Raw genomic sequence first — 13674 nt, 5'->3', positions numbered from 1 at the left:
GGTGGTTTGTTTTTCTTCTGTGCAGTTCATGGGTAGGGAGCCGTACACTGCACAGAGCCAGGTTAAATACTGCTGAATGCTGGGGCTTATCTCGCATGTTTAGTTAACGAACTTGACAGTGAAGGGAAGAAAAACCGCTACCTTGGCTACTACAATGGAAAATGGCAAAATGCTAGTGATAAAGTTTTGTAAAAGCAGTTCTCCCGCCCAAAGGGAATAAGAAAAAATGTATGAGACTGTGTGGAAACTGCTGTGAAAACAAAATCTGGGCAGGAAGGAAGGAAGGAAGAACTGCTGTGGAACAGTAAAAGAATCCCATTTTTGAACAGCTCTATGCAAGTTGCACAAGGTTAAATTACAGCCCTGTCACTGTCATTCATATAGGCTGCAGTAATTTTTTTCTCCAGTAGTAGTTATAGAACAGTGAGTAATATGTGTGGGTTTTTTTTTAACATTGGGTAAATTTCTTTGAAGCTGGCAAAATTAGCAGTTATGGGAAATGAAGATCTGCGGCTAGCCAGAAATAAAATAACGCTGTGTTGTAAACTACCCTGTAGGCCTTGTGAGTGACCTGACCTTGAGTTGAAAGGCTCTACCAGTCAGCCTAACCAAAGCACGACGGAAATAAAGTACTGCTGGTAAACACTTCTATAGCTGGCAGGGAACACCACGTTATCCTTCTTTAGTCCCAACTGAAAAACAGGGACACAGCTTTTAGATGGATCGGTGACTTGAACGTGACTCCATAATTTGCTTCCCAACTGTTACTTTGCTGATTTAGTTATTGCTTTAGATGGGAGAAGGAAAGATGAACGTGTCCATCTGCACAAGTCCACGGAGAGAAAAATGAAGGCACACAAAGGCACTTGTGTGCACATTTGCAGCTCACGTTTAGGAAGAGAGACTAAGCAAAGTTGTTTAGGGAACTTGGATATAGGAATGAGTTACTGTGCTTTATGCTGCCTTGCACATGAGCAACAGTAACTATTTGTGTACTCTTAGCTCACAGCAAATTCAAAGTCACAGTCATTCACTTAAACCGTAATGAAAAAGCAATAATCCCCGACATTAATTATGAGTTACATGATGAGAACCATTTAATAGGCCAGACACAAGCCACCTAAGTTCCCCTTCAGATCTCATGCTGTATTTAACGAGAGCGGTGAGAGAAACTATGTATTATTTTTATTGCTTCTGCGTTCGGTGCTTGTGTAATATTTGGCTTTTCTTATGTTGCTCTAGTTCCCCAGTTTGAAACTAGGTGTAGCTATGTGGAGGCTACGCTTCAAGAGTTTTTGGCTTGGAGTTGTGGACAGCCTTCCTGCCTCTTTGGACCATTCCGTTGTTATGAATACGCCAAATATTGGGCTTACGCTGACTACAAATACATTGCCAGGTTATTTGAAGACAAGGAAGAAGTTTTCCAGGTAAATCATTAATATTGCCTCTTTCCAATTTAAACACTGCAAATGATAGCTTTTAAAACCTCTACTGCAATGCCCTCTTTACACCTGTGGCCATTTATTTTAAAGTTTTGAAATGAAAGCTATTGCTTAGCTTTCAGTGGCAGCCATCTAAACTTCTGGGTCTACTTACGGGCCTAAAAACAGTAGCACAAATAACAAAACAAATTATTTAAATTAGCAGCACTCCCTTCCCACTTCACCTTGCCTCATCCTGTGCCTGGAGGGAGGCCTTTAGGAGTAGGGTCAGGGAACATCATCGGCAGCTGAACGACTTCCCTGCACCTCTTCTGAAGGTCTGAAAGTGAAATGGGACTAGTATGTTGAGATGACAAGCAGCTGGCAGGTCTAGCATGTTGAAAACGCTAGAGCCTTGTTGTCGCCCTAGATCCATCTTGTATGTGAGCGGGGTTGTGCTAACTTCCATACAGCTCCGCTCAGCAGAGAGCATGTGCTGGGTAGGATGGATTCACTAGCAACAACAAGGCTATAGTGTGGTTTTCCTCCATATTTTTCTCCTGTGGGTCACTTTCTCAAGTAGCACAGTCCCTTAAAAAGTTTAGATCAAATGCTTGTGAAGAGGAGTGATTCCAAGTCTGCAGTATTATTATACCTTGATTGTCCATGGAGGCAGTACAATATATGACATAACTGACCATGGAAGTACATAATCTATGGTAATTTTCAAATGCACGTATAGGACACATAGCTGTGTGGTTTTTTTTCTTTTATTTCCTTTAAGGCTAACTACTGTTTCAGTATATTGATTCATCTACATCCCTGCTGCTTCTCCTTGCAAATTGTAAAAGAGCAAAATTAAGGATAGCTATACAAAAGGCATATTTTATATTAAGATGTGAAGAAGGAATAGTAAATGAAGCCTTGCTCGTTTCCACACTTTCAAATATGAAGATGGAATCATAATTCTCTGCAAATACTATATCGTCAGGATGGCAGGGAGCAGGAACTGATAAGCCCCTTTGAATTAATTTTTTCCTCAGAAAGCATTTTCCATGCTCCTTATACATATTTTATTCTTTTGTAATAGTGAAATCAATATTTTTCAGTGCTCATTCTTTCTCAGACTGTCTCCTTTCCCTTTGTTCTGTGGGTCAGAGAGTAAGTTTTGGGTGCAGAGACCATCATACCTTTTTTTTTCCCCTCCCTTCTGAAGGGGAAGGCGTACACTGAAGACGTGACTAGGCTCCCGTGTGTGCTGCACAACTCGGATGCTGGGCTGCTTTCTTTAAACTAAATTCAGAGCTCCAGCAATGTGTAAGGCCTCCCCAAATCTTTGAATGACTTCCCCTGTCTATGGTCCTGCCTTGGCTTTCTCTCTTCCTGCCTCGAGAGACAGCATTTTCCTTTGGTTTGTGGCATAAGACCGTGAGGATGATAGCAGCTCGAAAGACCTGAATAGCCTGCTGCTTCATCCAGTCAATAAAAGCATACTTGAAGGAAAAAAACATTTTCCTATACCTCCTCCTTCCCCTTGTGCCTATTCAAGTACAAAATTGAGGCTCTAAGAATTGCATTTATGTGCAAAGCCACAACCTCATCGCCCTGACTTATAACAAGCAACAGATTGTCCTGTAATTTTAGAATAGACATGCATAATGGTTATGCCATGGATTTTTTTTTAAAGCAAAATCTGGGAAGGAAAAAAATCAATAGTGTTATGCAAGCAAATATGGTGCATGTCATCTGCCAATTTCACAGGCATGGGGGTGAAATTCATCAGCTCCAGACTCGTATGGATTTGGAAACACTGCTACACAATTTATATCAGCCAAAAGAATTCTGTGTAGAAATTCTTGTGTGAATTTGATGGTAACTCTTTTTTTTTTTTTTTCATTTTAGATTTTATTTAGATTTACCTAAGGTGACTTGAAGGGGAAAAGAAGGCCAACTGCACTGTTATTTATAGTGATTAATAGGGCCATTTAGAAGTTGTTTGAAATTTAGATTGCACTGTTTATCATTTACAGTTGTGTGGGCTAAGGTAATGATTCCATTATTCTAATCTACGAGCAGTATTGAGCATCTTACATTTTTTGTTCAGTTGATATTTCATTACAGAATTTGAGATATAAATCAGAAGCAAGATATATGCATGAAGTTTAAATAGAAATGAGACCTTTTAAAGTGACATACGGGTACAGATTAACTTCATTATAAGCAGCAAATGAAATAAATATAATTCAGAAGTAATGTGCCATCTGTTATGGTTGGAACACCTTTTAGTGCATTTCTTCTTGCTGTGGCTTTTTATCGTAGAAAAGGAGCCCACTGTGACAAGATTTCAGTAACCCTACCAGTTCCTTTTCAGTTCATTGATTAAAAACTGTGTTACCCATAATCGCTTCCACTATTTACTACAGCTGCAGCGTTTTCAAAAAGTTCTTTTAAATCTGATACTGATTGTGTGTGCTTTCTTTCCACTTACTCATAACAAAAATACAGAATTGTAACAAAATACAAAAACTGTTTAGATGTGAGATGTATAGAAAGTATAGAGATGATATTACAACTTAACTTTATCACTGAAATAGTTGTATTGGATTTTAAATTTTATGGCTGCTGAAATCTGTAGGAGCAACTTTTTCTTTGTGATTTCTTGCTACTTTTGACAAATGTTTATATTAGACTTCTGCATTTTTTTCGAATGATATCTTTAAAATCAATAGCTCTGAAATTTAAAATCTTTAGCAATACCTAATCTTTGGAAAGGCTATCACTCATTTTGAGGGTTCTCTAATACAGAGTACATAGTGAAGTCATTCTTACAATGATGTCTAGCTGTAATTTTCCTCATCCATAGCTCTTAAAAAGGGATAGTCACCCACCAGTCAGCAAGCAGCTAGCTTACATACTTAAATTAGGAGAACAGACACCTGTTTTCTTTTTATAGGCAGTGGAAGGAGAGAGGCTGTTCTAAAGGGTGACTGAGAGAGCTCTGACGAGAGCAGGAGCCAAGCTTAAATTAGGTTCCTGAAGTTAGGTGATGTGAATGACCCTGAGAGTGCTTTACTGAAATGGAACCAATATCATTATCTTCCTTTTCAAGATGGAAAAAGTAAAGCTCAGAGATGAAGTGGTTTGCCTGAGACCATCAGTAAGCCAGGAATTGAACCTTGGCCTCCAGAGGCACAGTCTGGGGGTTCAGCCAAAAGACCACAATATCTCAGTCCGGTACACTTGAAATGCTTTCCACTACACACGTGATCAGGCCCTGCAGGTTGCAGGGTGAGCGGTAGAAAGGTGGGAAAGCCTTATCCAAGCTACGCAGAGCCGGTCCACAAAACCTGTTCAAGCTCCTAGACTATCCCGGCAATACCTCCTTGTCTCGCATTCCGGTTCTCATCCCCAGGGGATTGCTCATGGGAGGATCAATGTACTGGAAAGCTCCAGAGTCGTATTCATAATAGATGCACACATGTTCTGCCCTTTCTCCCCATGCAATCGAGTTGCTTTTAAGTTCACTGCCTCCACGATTGCAAAGGCAGGAGCAGAATGTGTCCATTATGCAGTATGGAACTTAGAAAAATTGACGTGCCACTGGGTCAGAAATGAGATAAAGTCTGTATGGAGAAGGCTGAGATAGTGCTTTCGGGGTAATGAGACAGAGAGCAAATGTGCCACAAGGCTTATCAAATAGGTTTGAAAAGGGGGTGGAGATTTTTCATTCCTTTCTTTCTTCCTCTCTCTCTTTTTTTTTTAAATGCATTATATCAGAATTTATCAGCAATTCTGAGCTGGGTTGGATGCCTAAGAGTGGAAAGAAGGAGGGTTTAAAAAGAAGGAGAAGCAGCCCTGTGTGGCCACAGAGTGCTTGGGCAGTCCTTCTGTAGCCCAGGCAGGGTAACTCGAGTGGTCTGAAAGACTAGGATGAGAACTGGAGACAGAGGTCTGGGACTGTGTGCAGTCAGGCTGGGAAAGCAGAAGAAGTCCTCCTAGAGAGGAGAACTTGGCAGGAAGGGGAGCAGGTATCCCCACCGAGGAGTAACCGCTGAAGAGATGTGGAGGCAGAACGCAAGACGACCGGAGAACTGATGGTAAGATGGGAAACTTTTTAACTGCTTATGTAAATAATCTTTTCTTTGCTGTAGGATATAAAGTGGTCCGACTTTGGTTTTCCTGGAAGAAGTGGAAAAGAGAGCACACTCTGGATTGGTTCTGAAGGAGCAAACACTCCGTGCCATTTGGACTCTTATGGTTGCAATTTAGTGTTACAAGTACAGGGAAGGTAACAAACATCTGTGTTATACAGAGGAAAACTATACAGTGCTATAAAGTGAATTAGTTCTACACTCTTGAATGGTAGTTCTAAATCCTGATTATTTTAATTTTCTCAGCTATCAATGATTCAAGAATATCAAAACTGTTCTATGGGAAATGGCAGAAATTTGGGAGGTTGGAGTTTGATTGGGGTTAGGAGTTAACATGTAATTTTATTTTTTTCTACTTGAGGAAGAATATTCTTCCTAATCTGTGCATTATATGTGTCCAATAATAAGTATTTTAAGCTTCCTAGTGGTTATGAATTTGGGAAGTCGCAATTAGGAGTTAAAAGAGTTTAAAAAAAAAAAAAGAGAGAAACAAAGTAGAAATAAACCACTTTCAGCTTTACGATATTCTCTGTACAAGAGCTTCTAATAGCCTGCTAGAATTAATTTAAAAGGGGAACATCAGGATGGGAGCAGCCAACTGTGAGCAAAGTTAAAATGGACACTTGAGGTTCCAAACTCATTTTTGGGCATGTGTCTTTGTTGCTATTTCTTTCTGCCTGTTTGCAAACTGTCTGTTTCCCCCCCCCCTTCCTTTTTTTTTTTTCCTCCTTTCCCTGCATATTAGCCTTGTTTTTTTTTTTTTTAAATTGATTCTATTAAAGCTAGAGTAACAAAGCAAGTTGCATGTTAGGTTTGCTAGTATATAAGGGAAGGAATAATTCGCCGGTCGGATTTTACTGTAGTTAATTATTCTGATGTGATTTATAAAACAGTAAAATCATGGTTGCCTTGTGATTAAGGTGCAGGACTGGAAGGCAGGCAAGCCTGGTTTCCATGCTGGGCTCTGCCACAGAGTGACTGGTTTTAAGGCCCGAGGCAAATGAATTTGTCGTCATCTTATCTGTAAGAAGGGCAATTCTGTTCAGCTCTCAGGTGGGTTTTCATTCATTTTTGTGACTAGCCCTGAGATCCTCGGGTGGAAAGGGCAGCAGAGACAGTCTGGAAGCCCCACCCAAAATTGTGCTTGTTCCCGTAACCAGTCCCATGGACTTCAGATCACATTAGTAAGCTTTATGCATCAAAGTCCAGACTCTTAAATATATTTTAAGAACCAGAAATCTCACTGAAAACCGTAAGGCTTATGTGCTTAAATATCTTCTAAGGATCTGCCTAAATACTGGGTGTGCTAAGTACAGTGATCCAGCAGACCTGCCCTGCCTTTTTGATCTCTACCTTCAGGTGTTGAAGTTGAGCCACAGTGCTAGGACTGTGTTGCAATTTTGCCTGCCTTCCCAAGGCACTTCCCTCCGTCTGGTAGGACAAAAATCCTTGTTCTTCTCAGAGAAAGAAGCTTAAAGCCTTTGCATGGCCTGAAAAGACAAAGCTGTTTTCCTCTTCAGAGCAAAGCCTATAAATAGATTGCAAACTTATACAAGCTTGTGAATCCTGTGCTGCTTCAGAGCAGGAAGAACACCTTTTGAGACTCACAAACAAGACGAGCTTTGTAACAGAAAATGAGCTTATGCTGAACTTAAATAGATTTGCCTTTGCAGGAAAGTCAGGGTCCACTCCTTAGCCCTTCATTATTATCTTGAATTTCCTCCTTGCATCCCTCAGGTTTCTTAATTTTTTGCTTCGAGGTATTGCTCTGTCATGAGCCTGCAGGATTAACCCATGAGCCTCCTAACCTAGTTATTCTCCTGAGTATCTGGTTTGGAGGGCAAATATTAAAATTGCAATAGAGCTTGCATTTCAGGCCAACTATTTATCGAGTTTTCAGCCAGCAAAAGCTTTGGTAATTACCAAGAAACGCCAGCAGCCTATGGCACTTTCATCCGTGCCAATTTCTGCTGTTCTGGCTATCCTACTCTTCCTGTCTCTTCAGTTTTTGTGCCATGTGGCTGCCTTTCTCCCGTTTTCGGATCCATGGCTTAAAACTGACAACTAGAAGCAGTAGGCAAAAAGCAAGAAGTGAGTACTAAGGAAAGAGACAAAAAGAAAGGACCTAGCTAGCATCTGAAACAAAAAGGTGAGCTGCACAAATTGTCCAACGGTGCTGCAAAGTACTGCCTTTATTTTTCCGTTGCTCCGTACATGAGTCTCTGTTATACTGATCCTTGTAAACGAAATAGAGGTATTAGCTCTTGAGGACACAGTCCATCCTTCTGTTCTGCTTGGCCCTGCACTGTGGTGCATAGACCTGTTCCTTTGGTCACACAGGAAAACAGCCTGGCACAGGAGTGCCCTCATGAGCAGCATGACCCTGTCCTGCTAGAGCTGGTCCCAGCCCAGGGGTTTCTCAATGCCAGTGGCTCACATGCACCTTAGTTTCAGAAGGTAGCGCTGACAACACCAGGAAAAATTGGGTGTTTTGGAGTGCTTATGTCTGTGGATCTCTCTGTTTTTATGCCATTGTCATAACTGTGGCGCGGGAACCTCAAGGTGAGTTTTACTAAGAGTAAGGGTTTGTGGCTAATAGATGAATAGGGGTAATACACATGATAATAGGAAACAAAAGATCAAGTTCACGCTTTACTATTACCATCATAAATACACATTGCCCTCCTTTTACACATGGGTACTGCACCTTTTCATTCAGTGAACAAAAGACTTTTGTCCCTAATGAAACTATTTTCCTTGGTTTGTAGGACAGTTGACTGGTTTTTAATGGCTCTCTGAGCATCTGTAAATGCTGCATGTTGCTCTGCAAAAGGGAGGAAGAAGGAACCAGCTGGAAGAGCTTTTTTAAAATTATTTTATCTGCCTTTTAAAAATAATTGATGAGAAGCTCTAAATTTTTCAGTTAAAAATTAAAAAGTGGAAGATTTTAAAAAGGCGTTTAGTAGACAGCCTGTAAGCGCTGCCTATGGTCTCACTGCATAGGAGAGTCGCACAGTGAGGCGGATTTATGTTTTATTGAAAACCTTGCTATTGCCTCTAGTTCTTGGCTGTAACTGACATGCACTGAATACATTTTTGTCTTCCCTCTATTTTCAGGAAGAGATGGCACCTCTTCCCACCTGGTGACACCGGTTTCCTTTATCCCACTAGGATCCCTTATGAGGAATCCAGCATATTCAGCAAAGTCAATGTTACCAATCCTGATCTGAAACGCTTTCCTGAGTTTAGGAACGCAACAGCCCACGTGGTTACACTCAGTCCAGGACAGGTACAATTCACATATATGCTTTACGTTACCTTAAAGCTTTTAGTAAGTGATTTATATTGCTAAGTGTTAGGCAATCATAACAAATTGACTATATTTCTGTCCTTCTACGTTTTGCACTCATGCTTGATACGTTCCTCTCTATACAGGAACTTTCTTAATAACCTGGTTGTTATTTTAATAGCCTTTTACACAGGAGCTGTAAACGTGGATAATTAATTCGGTAGGCTCCCCAGTTCCATAAAAATTCTTGCAGGCACCCCCAATTCCATCTGCTTTGAAGGAATGAAAACTTTCTTGAGCAGTACTCCAGCCTATGTACTCTGAAACCTATATGTTGCATAAAATATATTTGATTAACGAGCATATAGAGCCAGCAAAGGAACTCATTTATATTTTGATAGTGAGGAATAACCTTCACCAGGGAACACTGGCCCAACTTGTTGCTTTAATAGCAGAATATTTATAGTGATGATACTTGCATTTAGAGTGCATGCCATCCAGAGGTTTCACAGTACTTTACAAGGATATAAGGATATTTTTAACACTGTTTTACTGAGAGAGTCCAGTTAAAAGTGCCTGGCTCAAGTCACACAGGCACTCAGCAGCAGAACGGGGGCCAGACTCAGAACTGTTAATTCTTGGTCTCCTGCCGTTGATAGTGTCCTTGTCTTATTTAATCAACATAGGCTCTATTTAGAACCTGAATTATCCTTTTGCATTCATTCAGCTGTCCTTGTAAAGCTCCCCTAATGTGCGTTGCTCCAACTGTGAAAGACAATGGGATTGCCACTTCTAGTACCTCTTCACCATCCTTCTGCCAGATGTTGCCTCCTCTTCTGAGCTGCGAGCTCAGCAACGTGAGAGTTTTCTCTGGCTCCTAGTTGACAAACCCAGCTGCCTTCAACAGTTAAAGAATAGATTTTTTTAACTAGTCCAGCTAATCTTGGGGAAACAGAGTGGGGAGCACCCCTGTGAGCTGGCATTGGAACAGGGTAGTAGTTTCCAACAAGAGGAGATGATGTCTATCAACTGGGAACTGTATGTTCTGCTTGTGCTGTTGCCAATGGAGGGCATCTGATCAACTCTTCATTGTTTGCAGTACGTTAACTCCTAGTCATACTCTTAAAGCAAAATGATTAATTTTGCCATCTGCACTTTGTAAGGTGATGGTGTTTAATAATGTAAAGCACAAAGAACAAATTTTTACTATTGATAAAAATGCCACATCCATTCTGCGTTGCATTATCTGTGATCCCCAGCACTATTTTAATTTATAATATCCATTGGAATGATCAAGTGCGATTGTGAAACTTTAATATGATCTTAATTTTAATTAGGCTTACAGCAATTACAAATTAATCTTGCTAGGAATAAAGGTCTTGAGACAGCTCAGTAATGCAGGCTCTCTGTATTGCCATGAAGGAGATACTGTTTGGCTTTCCAGGGAGAAAATAAGGTAGGCAGTGATGGAGCTGTGAGGTATTGCCTTCATCCATTTTATCAGCAGGTTTTGGGCAGTGCTTCCCAGCTTCTCATGCGGAAGCTTATGGGGCAGCTGGCTGGGGACTGCTGCTGTTTGACGGAGAGGAAAGCAAAAACTAAGAAGAATTCTTCTGTTATCAAGAGAGAGGATCTCTAAATAATGGTTTTGATACAAGCTCAGTTTTGGCTTTCAGATCGAATTAGTACAGTTACTTTAGGATTTGCAGCCAGCTTTGTTCTGCAGTAACTTACAGCATCTCCACTCTTTCCCAGGGAGTGAGCAGCATGTTTTGGATTAGATGCTGTAACAGTACCAGGCTTAAAAATAAAGACAAAGGTGTTCTTAGGTATTCAGGAGAGAAACCACATGTAGGGCAAGTGCAGCTTTGAATATCAAAAACTTAATGTGTCTAATGCCATCTTCTGGTCATTGTGTCTCATTGTGTTTGCTACAAACCATTTTCTACAACCATTTGAGGCTTTAAAGCAGAATTCCTCCATATAACATTGTACCTGTGCATACTTGATTGCAGTCTTTGTGTCCTTTCACTGTATTCTTCAGAGGCGAAGCTCTGTTCTCAATTTAAATAGTTGGCTGACAACTCTAGGTTTTTATAAGATTGCATTCTGTACTTGAGCAGTGACTGCAGGCTGAATTTCCAGAGGTCTTGATGAAACTCCTGGTTATACACTAATGATCTGTTCTGGGTACAAAATATGATAACATTTAGACATCTAACTTATTTAAATAGGCAGCTAAGTGGTTCTAGGATTTGTAGCTGTGCATGACTACATTCACCAAGTTGCAAGTTCGAGTTGTTTCACACAAATATCGAGACTCTTATAAGCATCTGGACCTGGTCACCTGTGTGATTTCAAGGCTGAGTGGTAAGTATGGAGCAGGAGGCTGACTGCTGTTGAATTTGTACTCAAACTAGTGAGTATTCACCCAAAGCATTAGTATTGTTTTATTTGTTCATAGATTTTTGTAATATTTCTAGTAACGCCTGGATTGTTTTCATGTATATACTGCTTGAAAGACTGCAAACAGGACAAAACATGTCTGTTTTAATAAATTCCACCCTTTCTTTACCTTTCCTCATATCTCTGGGACAGATGCAAAGAGTTAGAGCAGGATCCATCACCCTTAACTTAAACCCTTTCCAGGACAGATGTCCCATCTGTCATCGGTGCGAAGAACCTAGCACCTACAGGGCAATTCATCCTGCTTTACACAACGTTCCTGCAGGACTCTAATTCATCCCATCTTGTCTTTCTGCACAGGCTGTAAAATGAGCCTACACAAGTAGATGCCTAACTTTTTGGTGATTAAAAATAGGTGAGATGAATCCCACCTGAAAAGGCTGTGAAAAACTGAGATGCTGTATTAGTACAAAATCATTGATCATTTTCTCCTCTGCCCCATCTGTCACCTGCTTCTTGCTTCCTTCCTGCTCATTAATGTAATTGTTCTTAATCCATCTTTCTCCGAATCCATCTCCATGTCACTAGACAACGGTAAAAAACTGTAGAAAGTGCATCTCAGCTAATCCAAAGGTAGACACATGAAGACTCCACGTATCCACCCTCCTAATGGAGGGCAGGCACTTTATAGCCTAGGCTCACGTGAGGAATGCACTTCTCTCTCACCAGCCCAAACAGGAGGGGCAGTGGACATCAGGGCCTGTGCTGTTAGGAGGCAACTCACAGCTGCCCTGTAGCCTGCTCTGCCACTTCATAGCCCTGCATGCCAGAGGAGCTGCAATGAAACTCTAGGCACCTGAGATGCAAGGAAAGGCCTGACTGAGCCAGTCTGGTACTCAGAAGCCCATCAAGTTTGAGAAAGATAGATACTGTTTGAAGCCCATCAAGTTTGAGAAAGCTGCTGTCTTCCAGCCTTGAAAGACATTATCAAGGTATGGGAAGAACAGTTAAAAACAAGTTACCAGCATTTCTGGTTACTTGTGGGGGCTTCTGCTTCTGCTCAGAACTTCTCCTCACTTGCTTTTGCTTGCTTGCTTTTTGCTTTTGCTTGCCTGCCTTCTAAAAGTCTAAAGAAACACGTCTCAAACAAAACCTGTATCCACAACTACTAGTATCACTAAGTTCCTATGTAGAGCAGCAAGGTTTTCACTTTTTGTGCTTTTATTGCAGTAAGTAGCACCATGGGATGCTGCTCAGCAGCCATAGCTCACAGCAGCATAAGCAGACCTCTGACTTCTTTAAAAAAAAAAAAAAAAAAAGCAGCAGGAGGGTGATGAGAACTTCAGATTGGCCTCAAAGTAGGGAACAGCACAACAGAGCCAGTCTCAATAATCAGGAGAAATATAATTGATATGAAGAGACAGATGTAGTAAGTCAGGAAATACAGTAATTTAGACTTTGTAAAAGGCAATAAAATGTTCCAGCTCAGGGTATATAAAGTTTTTTTTTTAAAGGGACCACAGTGAAAAACTGCTTTTGTTGGAGAAGAGTTGAAATGATTTTAGTTTAAGGAGAATTCAGAGTTGTCAGCAGCATTGTGTATAGTATCTGGTTGAAAACTCTTCTTTGGGGAGGTGAGGAAGGAAGAGAGGATTTTAATGTGCGAGACTACAGAGCTGGTCCCGAACCACCCCGTAGAGAAGGCTAGCGGACAGCCTGACTGATCCTCTAGTTACGAGAACTATCATCTCCGTCACAGAAGAGGTAGAGAAGTCCAGGAGTGGTGCTTATACCATTACTGGTTATTTAGAAAAAAGTCAGCTTAGTCTGCAATGCACAGAGAGCCCGAGAGCACTCCCCCAAAAGTCAAGCAAACCAAAGGTGAAAGCTGCCGGTTTCTGAATCTACTCTCCTGCCTGTTCCCGACCGTCTCCCAATTCCCCAACAACCCAGTTAATTCCCTTTCTGTTCAGAGGGCTTCTCCCCAGAGTACTTCTGCCTTGAGCGGTTCCGGGCTCTACATTTCAGCAGGGGGGAAGATGCTGGGTCATAAGTGAGGAAGGAGCCTGGCCAAGAAGCTCCTTTCTAGGAGCTGGGGACCTCCGAGCTGCCACAGGCACCCATCAGGCCAGGCCATTGACTCGGGTGCCAGGAGTCCAGGGAGCACACCTCACATACTGCTGCCAACCTCAGCTCAGGGCTTACCAAGAGCACTAACAGCAGAGCTAGCTATGCATTTTTTTTTCCATTACCACAGTTGCAAGCAGTTTTCCCCCCTCACCTTTTTCTTCCTATCATGCTCACATTCTTTGGTCCTTCCCTTTCTTAAGGCAGTTACCCAAGCATCTTTGAAGTTTGCATTGCATTTTTGAAGCAATTCCACCTTTGCACTGTATCAAGTTAATTA

The 13674-nt window shown here is 41.3% G+C and overlaps 1 protein-coding gene across 8 annotated transcripts in view; it reads left to right on the top strand.

Annotated features, from left to right (window-relative positions):
* HSPBAP1 (HSPB1 associated protein 1) overlaps positions 1–13674 on the top strand; it is a 42594-nt gene that overhangs the window by 17579 nt on the left and 11341 nt on the right. For 5 of the 8 annotated variants that reach the window (XM_068949043.1, XM_068949045.1, XM_068949046.1 and 2 more), the window contains 3 exons: positions 1243–1427; positions 5573–5709; positions 8690–8861. In XM_068949043.1, coding sequence (XP_068805144.1) covers positions 1243–1427; positions 5573–5709; positions 8690–8861 — 494 coding nt within the window. The remainder of the gene's footprint in view (positions 1–1242; positions 1428–5572; positions 5710–8689; positions 8862–13674) is intronic. The other 3 variants (XM_068949051.1, XM_068949050.1, XM_068949044.1) reach the window with 1 other exon arrangement.

The sequence above is a fragment of the Struthio camelus genome, chromosome 6, assembly GCF_040807025.1.
Source record: "Struthio camelus isolate bStrCam1 chromosome 6, bStrCam1.hap1, whole genome shotgun sequence".
In the NCBI taxonomy this organism is placed as follows: Eukaryota; Metazoa; Chordata; class Aves; order Struthioniformes; family Struthionidae; genus Struthio; species Struthio camelus.
This window is presented reverse-complemented; position numbering and strand designations above follow the sequence as displayed.